Consider the following 13,516-nt stretch of genomic DNA (forward strand, 5'->3'; position numbering starts at 1 on the left):
ATTAAAAGGGTTGAAAGGACATAACTACTTTTGAAATAAATATTAACATTTGATTTGTGATTACTACTAACAATATTCTAGAATATTTTGTGGAGGTTAAATCCCTACCATCCACTTAATAATTATTGATAATTAGTGAAATCTCTATTCCAAAATAGAGGAATTTAAAAATAGACACCGTATATATTATTAAAGTAATAAAATGTTCTCTCATATAATTTTTTTTTTGTTATTTTATTTATAAATTTAGTATACCCTTTACACCAACAACCCATATTTGACTATTACGTCTACAACCTTATCATGTCTCGTTGCAGTGAAGCAACAACTTTTTTCTTCATTAAAAGAGACCTTGCAGATAGCATGTCGACAATCGTTGTCAACCTTCACCACCACCTTCAATCTATTACATGTACAACATTATCATGTCCCATTGTAGTGAGGCAACAAATTTTTTCTTCATTAAAAGAGACCTTGCAGATAGCACGTTGACAATCGTTGTCGACCTTCACCACCACCTTCAATGGTTGCCTCTTTCATGCTTTATGTATAGTGCTAGAATGCATAACTCTTGCTCTTTTCTATTTAGCCTAGGTATTTGTGGAAACCTAATGGGCTTGCAAATATACATGGTTTCCTATGGATAGAAAATGCACCAAATATGGACAAACTCAACTGGAACAACGAATCCAACATTGTTGCTACCAAGTCCTTCTTCAATACATACATTACTGCTTGGAACCCTTGAACCCTCCATTAAAGTAAGTTGAGAATACATTGATCAATAGTTCATGATCATTGCCTACTTGCAACAAACGATATCCTTGCTTTTAATGATCTCCACGACTACGAGGAATTTGTTAAATTTGTCCAATGCCACACAACTTGCCATTCTTCTACTAGCCTTTGCAAAAATATAACACTATTGAATCTTGTCGATATGGAATCTCTTGGAAGTTATGAGTAATTCGTTTCTATGCACATCGATGCTTCTAGATGGAAAACTCATCGTCCTACTATAAATGACGACAGACTTAACATCCACAACCTTCACATGCTTACTATGTGGAGGGCCAACATTGACTTCCAAGCATGTCCTCTTGCGTCATGCTATCTTAAACTACATTTCCCAATATGCTGCAAAAGGAGAGATAAAGTCTGAATGTTGCCATCAGATGCTCTCACGCCTCACACACAGTTCTCCTCTTGATGCCTCTACTATCATTGTCATCTGCAAACTCCCAATCGAAATGATGGTTGATAGTGACATCAATGCATAGGAGACATACCACATGCTCCAAAATCCCCCCCTAACACAATGTAGTCATTCTTTTGTCTCCCTAAATGTCAAGTGAAATATTTTTAGATGTGTTTCACATAACTTGGATTGTCATCTTTGAGCAACACCCTTCATCACTTCCTATATGCAAAGGCCTCCTTCGCTCAAGACATTGTCTGTTATTGATGTTGCATGCTCTTAGTTGTTCTCCTGTCGTCGAAAAAAAAAACACCGTGGAAGCATATCTGCGTCGTCATTGTCATATACGTCTTACCTCGGTACACTCCCATCCCATCTCATGACACAAACTACTATGTCGAATTTTGTTGGAGTGAGCTACTCTTGTACTGCCCTTTCCATAAGCTACCTGATGACATTGGTGAAACTAACATGGAGCTTGTTGTACACTAACAAGAAATAAAAAACACAAATCATGCATGGCATGTCCATTGAAGAACAACAATTCATTTCTCAACTCCACCCAAGTAACAACATCGTCCTTGATGACCTTCAATGCTTGCCCATTGTAAATTTGATGCAAACCATAACTGGGCCAATACTCTTACCCCTTCAAACATGCAAGAGATGACCATTCACTTCAAAGACTTCAACCACTCCTCCACACAACTACGCCATCTCCCCTCTCCAACTCTGCACTCCTTTGTCTCCTTATCCCCCAACCAAAGCATGGCTTTCAATATCATTTTTACCCAATTTTCAAACAATGCCTCCACCACATTGCTAAAGATGATTATCCAAGGTAGTGTTAGGAAATGAAAGTATTCCCTAATTGGTTGCCTCGAGGACACATTAATGGCCAACTCTGTCAATAGAGAAAGCCCTCTACTCTTGCTTACTCCAACAGGTGGTGCAGCCTTCCACATAAATGCACTAACAATACACTATGGCCTTCCCATCCTTGTCTCTTCTAAGTACCCTTTGGAAGGTCAGTCCCTTCTAAATCTCCAAGAACTTGCAAGCATTACCATTGTTTTGGGACATTTATGTTAGTGTAACTTTCTTCTTATATTTAACCTCTAACTATATTCTTTAGAAGATAAATAGAAACTCAAATTTCAATTGTATTTCATTATCAATATATTTAGCTTCACTATTTTCTTCTACTTCTCTTATCAACTTTCTTTTGCACCTCTCATTGCAATGGCTAATAATGGTATGAAATGATGCGAAATTTCTATTTATAGATTTAATTAATTAATGTATTCAACGTTATCGTTAAATGCGTTCGTCAATTTCTTTGGATATCGACCTTTCCTAACGCACTGCACATTTAAGAAATGTTAATTTTCAATGATCGACTTCAAAAAAGAAATGTTAAATTTTAAAATAAAGATCAAAATATTTTAACACATAGTGACTAATTTAATGTTAATCATTAAGAATCCTGTTTTCCTATAGTATGTTTGTTATGGAATTATGTTGCGTTCTGAAATAGTTTAATTAATTAGATGATTATTTTTAATAAAATTAAATCATAAAATAGTTTAATTGATTAAATAATTATTTATAGTTTAAGAATGTGTTTTCTGGTAGAATGTCATTATTTCAAATTTGGAGAATAAAATATATACACTTTTAGAGTTTAGAAGTCAAAATATCGTGAAACAAGTTCCGTGTTTCTTGCGGTACACACAAAAGAGTTTTGTATTTAATGTCTGGCTTAAAATTAAATAATTATTATTATTAATAAAGATAAAATTAAATGAAAGATTTTGTTTGAAAAATAAAAGTTTAGGTTATTTGTTAGATATTTTTGAAGTTTTTGTTTTCCAGTCAAAATTGTTTAGAATAAGGTAGAGATATATTATAATCATAAGTTAAGTTGTCAATTCTCTACCATACTAAATATTTAATGGTTTATTATAGTGTTTGAATTCATAATTTTAATAAAAAATCCAATTTAAATAATCAAAATAAGATTTGACCAAAAAAATATTACCAAATAATTAATTTTTTTATTAAAATTATTTTTTTAAAATAGATTTAAGGTATTTAATATCAGAGTAGTCTAATTAATTTATTGACTAAATAACTTTTTCACATGAATTCAGCCCAATCGGACAAGACAATTTCAAAATTTTTCGTTCTTTAAAATACAGTTGTGAATGCATAAATATATGCAGCAAGCTTAAAAAAACCTTGACAAATTAAATAATTTAAACTCATTTTAAAAAAAATTCTATTAAATTTTAATTAAAATGAATAAAAAAATTAATCAATTCATCTATAAATTAAACTAAACATTTAAAATCCCTTCGCATCTCCCTAAATCAACTACGCCTTTAAAATCTCTTATGTCTATATCGCTACAGAATTTGTTGGCACGAAAAGTGCCACGCAGAAAATTTGGATTAAGCGATGAAAATAATTTTTTTAACTCGATTCTAAAGTCATTACCGCGTCTAAAGTCTACGGGCGACAAACACGTTGGCGATGAGTAGCGGACCTGAAATAAATCAGCCAATATGAAACATACTAAATTCAGTGGCGTCTGTTGATTTCTCGGAGATTACATGGAATCTACACCTACTCCATTATTCCTAATTTTTGTTGACCAGTCGCAGAGTTCTCTGCTATTAATTCAATTGTTTGGTACTTCTAGATTCAGTTGATGCTTGGTTGAAGAAGCAGGAATTCATAGTTTCTGAAATACTTTCTGCCTTTTGCTTGTTACAAGTTTCGAGCTCTGCCATACGATTTTAATCTCTTGATATGAATCTCTGTGGAAGAATCAGTTTGCTGAAAGATGTTACGCAGCAGGGCTTGTTGTTATGTTTTATATTTTGGATTACTTCGGGAGCAATTAAGGTGGAGGCCTTGAACATGTCGTGTCCATTGAACATAACCGCGGAGGTTGAGGCTCAGATATGGATGCTTCAGCAATGTTTACTTCCAGAAAAAACTCACTGCTGCGAAAGCATCAACGATTTAATCAAGATCCTTCACTTTTCATGGATGCACTACAACCGTTCTTTTCTCTTGCCCACCAACCAGATGGCGGGTGTATGTTTGAACGAATTACAGAGGCAAGTACAAGTCCGTACAGGGATCGGAGCCGAAATGTTCAGGAGTTGCAACGTGAGGTCCGAAAGTTTTGTATGTGATCCAGGCACCTGTCTCGGTATTGACAATCTAACGACCTTCGAGAGCAGGGTGGATACGACGGGCTTGAAGCTGAATTGCAACGGATCTCGCGCGGGGATTTTTCAGTGCGATAAATGCTTAGGCGCCATGGGGATGGCGCTCAGGTCGCTGAACAAAGAACCCAGAGGAAAATCGAATTGCCCAATGTTTCTGTTGATTTATGTCGCCGGAGGCATTAATTGTTACGATGGTCTTGGTCCGGACGCCGCTTACTGCCTTCTAAGCGTACAGAATGTATCGTCGTTGGCAGCTTTTGGGGAACGGAAGAGAGGAAATAGATTTCTGAAATGGTACTTTATCGCCATAATTCCCGCAGTCGGAATATTGGTTCTTGGATTGAGCATCTGCCTGTGTTTAAATCGACGAAAGACCAGTCTCTGGAAATCGAAACGGATGAAATTGATGCAGAGATACGAACTATTGAGCTCCACGACAGGTCTGAAATTCTTCAGTCTGTTGGAGATCAAAGAATCCACGGGGAATTTCGCGGCGGCGAACGTGATCGGCGAAGGCGGTTTTAGCATTGTCTACAGGGGAATCCTGCCAAACGGGACGCGAATTGCCGTGAAGAGATTAAAGTACTCCACAAAGATCGAAGGAGACGATACTTTCAGCCACGAACTGCGTGTCATCAGCGGGATTAAGCACCGCAACCTGCTTCCTATCAGAGGCTACTGCATCGAATTCGACAAAGAGGGGCAGGTTAGCGAACAGCTTCTTGTTTCTGATTTCATGGAGAACGGCAATTTGGCTGACTGTCTCTTCAATCCGCATAAATCAACATGGCTGCCATGGCCGGAGCGCTACAAAATTGCAGTGGGCATAGCCAGGGGGCTAACTTATCTGCACGAATTCGCCAATCCGAGCATAATTCACAGGGACGTGAAAGCTGCAAATGTGCTGTTGGACTCCAATCTGAATGCTCTTGTGGCAGATTTTGGTCTGGCCAAGTTGAAGAAAGAAGAAGAGGAGAAAAGCCATTACAGCACCCGGACTGTTGGGACTCTCGGTTATGTGGCGCCGGAATACGCTCTCTACGGCCATCTGACGAACAAAAGCGATGTATTCAGCTTCGGCATCATACTGCTGGAGCTCGTAACGGCGCGGAGGGCTCTGGATCCGAACTCTGGTGCTCTGGAGCACTTTCTTATATCGGACTGGGTGGTCGATATGACGCAGAAGAACCGGACCGAAGAGGTTATCGACATCGCGATTCGGAATTCGGGACACAGGAGTACAATAAATAAAGTTTTATTATTGGCACTGCAATGCGCCCACCCGAGAGTTGTGTCGAGGCCCTCAATCTCTGAGGCGCTGCTAGCCCTTGAAGCTATAGCTGCCCCATCGTCGGGCGCCAAGGAAATCCCAGAAGAATTAGAAGCTTACAGCAACAGCAGAGGGGACTTTACTTGGTTTCTCTCTCCCGGGGGTCGCACGGAGGAGAACCCGAGTGGTTGGAGCAATTCTTCAGACTGAATAAGCACACATATATTCAAAATACAGGGTTGCTCGACTGTGTCTAGAGCAATTTCTTCTCTTTTTTTTCACAATTTTGGAGTCGGTTTGGTTACTTCTCGTTCAAGTGAAGGTGAGCACCATCTTTGGGCAGTGGCATGATCATGGAGCTGTGATATTCGTCTTTGGAAGCCGAGGTTTGCGGTTATCTTCATCTTTCATTGCAGGTTGCAGAGCCTGAAATGTTCTTGTTCTTAAGATTGGACTGAATCGGAATTTCTGAAGTATTTTATTCTTTTAATTAATTATTGTTTGGAAACTTGTTAATCAATATATTGAAAACATGAATGGAAGTAAACCCGTGTTTTAACATTCTGAGTAAGTAATACTGAGACATGGTCCAAATGCTTTTAAAGCGGCAGGTTCAACATTTTTGTTACCGGGGTGTAAAAATAGGTATGTATGTATAATTTTTTAACAACTTATATAGTAGTGAGTATCTGTGGCTTAGTTTAAATATAGTTAAATGAAAAAACTGGAAAACAAAAAATTAGAGGAAAAAAAGGTTATATTTAATTATACAAAAATAAGTTATGCAATTTATAAATTGTAAAGATTTTAATAACAAATTATTAATTATTTTCCCTTTATTAATATATCCTATTTTATGATTTTTCTTGTAAATACAAAATTTGATGTTGAGTCACCATGCATTGGTGGATAGTAGCCAATGACGGCTATTCAAGTGTTAATTTATGATAGGTTTTTCCAGTGCAAAAAATAATTCACATAAACTAATATGGATTTGGAATTCTTAGACGTAAATTTTAAATTTTAAAGATGGATAGTTTGTATAAGATTTTACATATGATAAACTTGGATCAGTATACCAAGTTAACAACATACATTTTGTTTAGATTCCATACAAGCATTCTAATGAATTTTTTAATTTTCTTTTTTTGGTCTCTTTAAAAATTCTAAAATGTAATTTAAAAATGAGAAAAAAAACCTATATTATAGGCTAAACAAAAACGTTTATTAAACAAATATTGACGGTTGAAGATGGACTTACGTAGTTTCAAATTTGAGGCAATGCCATTATGGTGACTTTAATCAACAAATTTTACTCACTTTGAAACTAATAAATAATGAGAAGTTGTTGAATGTAAACTAGATTGGTTGACATGCAAAATTAAGAAATGTTATGGAGCTCTTACACAATGGAACTTTTATGTTGGGAAAAGTTTGACAAAACATTTATATCTTAAGGGGACCTCAAATATAGCTAAATTAAAGTAAAAGTTATGTTTTGAAAATGGCAACCGATTGATCATTACTCGGATGACTCATGAGTATGTGACTTTAAGGATTTAAATTAAATTTACTATATATGGTTCCCTTATTCTTGTCATAAGACATGCATATGAGGTTCTACTTTTATATATATATATATATATATATATATAAAGGTCGTAGAGTTTGAAATACCAAAGCTTAGTTATGTAATGTTCAAAGAGTACTTTTAGCATTCATGCCCACCATCACAATCTTTTATCATTATTAGTCACAATCTTTTATCATTATTATTAGTCCCTGTCGTAGATCGAAACGAAGGGAGATAGCATTAATTTAGCTGTTTTTAGGTCGGGTTCATTACTTATAAACAAATTTTTTAGAGACATATTAATTTATTGTGTTATTTGGCCTTTTCCTAAGGACCAAAGCTGAACCGAACTTAAAACAATAAGATATATTTTTTATTAGTCCTGATATTTTCAAACTTGTAAATTGTAAAACCTAACCTAATGTTAGTATTATTAGAGGACATTATATGTTAAGTCAGCTAAACATATAAACATATAAGGATGCACAGGTTGCTGGATGCATCTGGCTGCCGCACATGGCGATTGGCCCATGCAGGTTAGAGTCTGACGGTGGCTAGACCAGATAGCACATGGCGACACATGGCCACTGCATGTACTGCCCTGGTGTCTGTGATATGAGTTAACATTTCATTCCTTCCTGTATATGATACCAGTTAAAATATAAAGATAAAAATTAAGGTAGACCAACATTAGGTTCAGGAATATTGGATAAGAAATAGTATTCCCTAACACTGGAAATAGTATTCTATTCAGGGTTGGAATTTTTTCCTTACATCCCGAGTTACCTGATATTCATGGGTAAAGTGGAAATAGTATTTTATTTAGGATTCTTCATTGCTTATACAATGGATTTTTTTTCCTTACATACAGCTTACCTAACATTCATGGATAAAGATATAAAGTAAGAGTATATTGATTAAAAATATTTTAAATTATTAAATGTTTAATTAATAAATATGTCAAAATTATAGTGAGCTTGGGAGGCTTCTCTCCAAGCTTTTTGAGCATAGGAATAAAATCTTTAATCAAAATAGATAATTTGTTTATTTAGGTCCGATAGACCATTATTTGGTCTCAGCGGACGTTAACCATCATCATCATCATCATCAATTTCAAAATAATTAGAATATATTATAATTTTATATAAAACTAAACTAATACTTATTAAAATATAAATTTAATCATTATTAAAACATGAAATTTAATCATTTAATTAAAGATTTAACTTATAATCATGTAATTTCAATAAAAAAAATTAAGTTGAATTAAAATAAATTATTTATATATATATATATATATGTGTGTGTGTGTGTGAAAAAAAGTATATATAAAAGAAAAGAAATGTTTTTGATAAAAAAAATAATTGTTTTTTAGAAGAATTTTCAGCGTAAATCACATTCGAATTCCTTTGTCGATGGGTTTCTAACCAACTAGTGTGGTTCATCGGATGATGAACCAGACTGGTTGGTTAGAAACCTGTCGACAAAGGAATTTGAATGGGATTTACGTTGAAAATTCTTCCAAAAACATGATATGGATCACAGAAGTTTAAATTCATAAAACAAAATAATTATTAGCTATTTTTTTAAATGGAATTAAACTATATTTTGAATTAGAATTTTGTATTAAATATTATATATAATATTATAATTAGATATTATTAGTATATCTATAATTTTGCTACTTAAAATTTAAGTAATAATTAAACTATTGGTATATAATTTTTTTATTATTGAAAATACATTTTTATAATATATAATTATTTTAAAATAGTATTGAAATCTCGTAAAAATTGAGACATATACATGTCATTAATGAGATCTATTTTCATATTATAGTTTAATATATTTTTTAATTTAAAAAATTTTCAACAATATAGTAATAAACTTTTTAAATATTAAATATTATATAAAAATATGTAAACATCATTAAATAGGAAGTAATTCAAATTTAAATATAAAATAATACAGTGAATAATCTCTTTTAAATATAAAATTCAATCTTATGGTTAATTTAATTTTGTTTCCACCCGTGTTTCTAGTTTGTAAAAGTGTGTAATAAAAAAATTCAAAAGGAATTCAATAGTTGAACATTTCAAGCACATGTATCACCCCTGAAGAAAGAGCGAAAAGTCTTAACAAGTGGAAAGCTTGGAATAACGGATGGAGCTGGAACTAGGCCTGGAAATTGACATCTTACAAGACGTATTTTAAGTTTCAGCACGTATTTTACGGTTGGTGAAAATTTTTGTACGTCAAATCTGACGTCTAAAATATATTGGGGTCTCCTCATTCTGATATTTAGTTAACAATCCAAACCGTAAAAATCTATTGTACCGAAATTTCCTAATCCCCAAAATTATTTATTATAACTAAGGTTGAGTTTACAAATACCGAAATTTACTAATCCCCAAAATTATTTATTTATTTATTATTTATGACATAATTTAATGACCTATTTACTAGCATTGAATTTCACTCTCTTGCAAAACAACTATAAAATTTACCAGGGTCCAAATACCACTTTGGCCTTTGGAATTTACCAGGGTCCAATTACCACTTTCGCCTTTAGAATTTACCATGGTCTAGTTACCACTTTCGCCTTTCGCATCTAACCATATGTGGTTTGATGAATTATGTGTTTTATGGTTCTTTTAATTTACCCTACTTCACTGTTGAATTTGTTTTTACCCTATTGCAGTGTTGAGTGTTGAATTTGTTAACCTATGAATATGGCATGCTTAAAAACTCCTAGACTGGTGGTATCAGCCTATGAGGTATGTACTCTTTATTTACTTATGCCATTAGTTTATTGTAAAACCTGAAAAATACTTACAAGTTATGTAAAATTTGATATGGTATACAGCCCTGGGGAAATTTTGAAGTAAATTAAGGCGTGGTTGCTTTTGATTTTGTTTTTATCCTACTGTAGTGTTGAATTTGTTAGCATCTGAATATGGCATGCTTTCTGGTTCAAAACTGTTAGACTAGTGGTATCATCCTATGAGGTATGTACTCTTTATTTACTTATGTCATTAGTTTATTGTAAAACCTGAAAAATACTTAAAAGTTGTGTAAAATTTGATATGGTATACAACCCATCACCAAATTTTGAAGTAAATTAAGGCATGGTTGCTTTTGAAGTAAATTAAGGGGTGGTTTCTTTTGAATTTGTTTTTACTCTACTGTAGTGTTGAATTTGTTAGCCTCTGAATATGGCATGCTTTCTCGTTCAAAACTGCTAGACTGGTGGCATCAGCCTATGAGGTATGTACTCTTTATTTATTGTAAAACCTGAAGAATACTTACAAGTTATGTCAAATTTGATATGGTATACAGTCCCTGAGGAAATTTGAAGTAAATTAAGGCGTGATTGTTTTATTTACTTATGTAGTTAGTTATTGTACTCTTTATTTATTGTAAAACCTGAAGAATACTTACAAGTTATGTCAAATTTGATATGGTATACAGTCCCTGAGGAAATTTGAAGTAAATTAAGGCGTGATTGTTTTATTTACTTATGTAGTTAGTTATTGTAAAACCTGAAAAATACTTACAAGTTATATTTACATTTTGATATGGTATATAGCCCTTTACAAAATTTTGAAGTAAATTAAGGCGTGATTTCTTCCAACCAGCTTGGGGAGTAGCTCTCAAGTTGGTAGCAATAAACCCTCAAATTCAAGAAAAAAAGTGTGTATTTTATTTTTTGTATTCTAATCTATTATATGTTTTATGGTTTTAAGTTATTTGGTATTTTGAATTTTCAAAATTGCAGTGGATAAGAGGTTTAATGTTATTTTGTAGTTTTGTGGAATGGGAAGTTGAAGATTTTGAATTTACAGGGCGTGACTTCAAAATTGAAATTTGAAATCATTCATTATCATTCATCATCTTATAATGTGATCTGAAATTTCTATATGAAAGCTTATCGTTTCTGTATTTACAGGGAGGTGACTTCGAAATTGAAACCATTCATTATCATTCATCATCTTATAAGGTAATCTTAAATTCCTATCTGAAAGCTTATCATTTGATTTTAAGATTCTGAAAACATTATGCAAGAATATTAATTTATTTATTAACTGAAAGCTTATCATTTGATTTTAAGATTGAAAACATTATGCAAGAATATTAATTTATTTATTAACTCAAAATTTAGAACTGTAATCTTATAAGGGAGGGTGAAAAATTTCTATCCTAAAGCTTATCGTTTCTGTGACTTTAAGATTTTGAAACCGTTCGCCATGAATATTAATTTTATTTATTAACTCATAAAATTGTATTATTAAAATTTAGAGCTGCGAGAGTGTCATTTCAAATTTTCATGTCCAGTTTTAAATAGTTTGAAATGAATATAAATTTATTTTATAATTAGATGTGATGGTATAACTTTACGTGATTATGGATTTGCATGTGAAGGCCATTGAGGTTGTTGAATTGAGTTATATATAATAGTTAAATTTTATTTAACAATTTCTTTTGTTTTAAATGCAATTGTTAATACCTTGTTTTTTAACATTTAATATTTTTTTAACAAATATTTTTTTGGGTAATGGGTTTAACAATGTTTATGCTTTTTTAGGTAATAAATAAATATCCATTATTAGAAAGTATTAACTTGGCCAATTTGTATGATTTAATGAACTTTAATTTTCATATGTATTTTTTATATAGGTGATTACAAATCTACAAATGTCTCAAAAGAGAAAACTACAAGCTACAATTGGGGAAATGTATGGATGGACAAAAGGGAAAACTTCCAAGACTCAAAACAATTTAGAAACATGTGAAGAAACCCATAATGCTGATGTGGAACAACAATTACATGAAATTTTTGGAAGTTCTTCTGATCCTGATCTAGATGAAGAAACAAATGAAGTTGAAAAAGAAGTTGCTAATAATTCAAAAATTAAAGGGAAAACAAAAAGACACTTTTGTATGGAATGGTTAGATAAGTTTCTTTGGTTGAATTATGTGAGGTTTGATGATAAAATAGCTATGAAGTGTAGTTATTGTGAGAAGTATAAGATGAATGGATCATGGGATTTAGGTAATGGTTGCACAACATTATAACATGATGCTCTTGTTACTCATGAAAAATCATTGGTGCATAAAGATGTGGGGGCAAGATGGATAAATTCTCTAGAGGGAAAGATGAAACCAATTCCAGATCATATTAGATAGCTTGAAGATGTCAATAACGAAAGAGTGATTTCTACAATGAAAGTAGCATATTTCATATGTCAAGAAGATTTATCTCTCTCAAAGTATGAGAAACTTTGCAAATTTATAATGGATGCAAAAACTCCATATATGCCAAAGTCTCAAGAGTACTCTTCATACACAAATCGTAAGTCTGCAAATGATTTTATATATTGCATATCAAAACATCTTGAACAGATTCAGATAAAAAATATGATGGAAGGCCCTTTCTTCTCATTAATGGTTGATGAAAGCACTAATCGAACCTTAGAGCAACACCTTGTTGTTTATGCAATATATTTAGACTCAAAGGGTCTTGGTCCACCTATCTCACAGTTTATGGAGCTCAATGATGTAGTGGATGGAAAAGGGAAAACAATATATGATAGTGTCAATCAATTAATAAATTTTAGAGGCCTTCAATATAAAGATTTGATAGTTGTTTCTACATATGGAGCTTCAACAATGATTGGACATGAAAATGGTCTTGTTTCATTTTTGAAAAAGAACAATCCAAACCTTATTACAGTTCATTGTGTGGCTCATCGTGAGTCTTTAGCAGCAGCAGATGCTTCTAAGAAAATACCTGAGTTATTATATGTTGAAAAAATTGCAAACAAAGTGTATTCATGGGTTCAAAACTTCCCAAAAAGAAGTAATGAACTTAATTATTTGCTTAGTGTCATGCAAATTGATGTTCTTGATGTTCTACAAATACATTCAGTGAGATGGTTATCGAGAGGGGAAGTTATTATAAGGCTTGTGAAGCTTATGCCAGAAATTTTAACTTTGTGGAAAAATAAAAAAAAAACTTCATCATGGTATGATAAGGCACGGATATATTCTATCCAATATTGTTTACATATGCTTTCTAATATTCTAGGGGAATTGAACAAGTTGAATATGACTTTTCAAGAAGAAAATGTAGACATTACAACTATTGGGTTGGCTCTTGAAGTAACTATAAGTACGTTATCTAGATCGTTTTTTAGAAAAGAGACATTTGCAGAAGACACAATTTATCTTTC

The 13,516-nt window shown here is 32.7% G+C and overlaps 1 protein-coding gene across 1 annotated transcript; it reads left to right on the plus strand.

Annotated features, from left to right (window-relative positions):
- The first annotated feature begins 3,738 nt into the window (after positions 1-3,738).
- Positions 3,739-6,270, plus strand: LOC149139368 (putative receptor-like protein kinase At1g11050). The gene has a single exon (XM_089448252.1). It carries the CDS (start codon positions 4,013-4,015, stop codon positions 5,918-5,920), a length of 1,908 nt encoding a protein of 635 aa, XP_089304378.1. The 5' UTR covers positions 3,739-4,012; the 3' UTR covers positions 5,921-6,270.
- The last annotated feature ends 7,246 nt before the right edge of the window (positions 6,271-13,516 follow it).

Source organism: Pinus tabuliformis, chromosome X, assembly GCF_031772625.1.
Source record: "Pinus tabuliformis cultivar Carrire ecotype Pingquan chromosome X, CPIR1, whole genome shotgun sequence".
Classification (NCBI taxonomy): Eukaryota; Viridiplantae; Streptophyta; class Pinopsida; order Pinales; family Pinaceae; genus Pinus; species Pinus tabuliformis.

Excerpts from the sequence above, each read along its gene's own strand:
- LOC149139368 (XM_089448252.1), top strand. The coding sequence starts at position 4,013 with ATGAATCTCTGTGGAAGAATCAGTTTGCTGAAAGATGTTACGCAGCAG.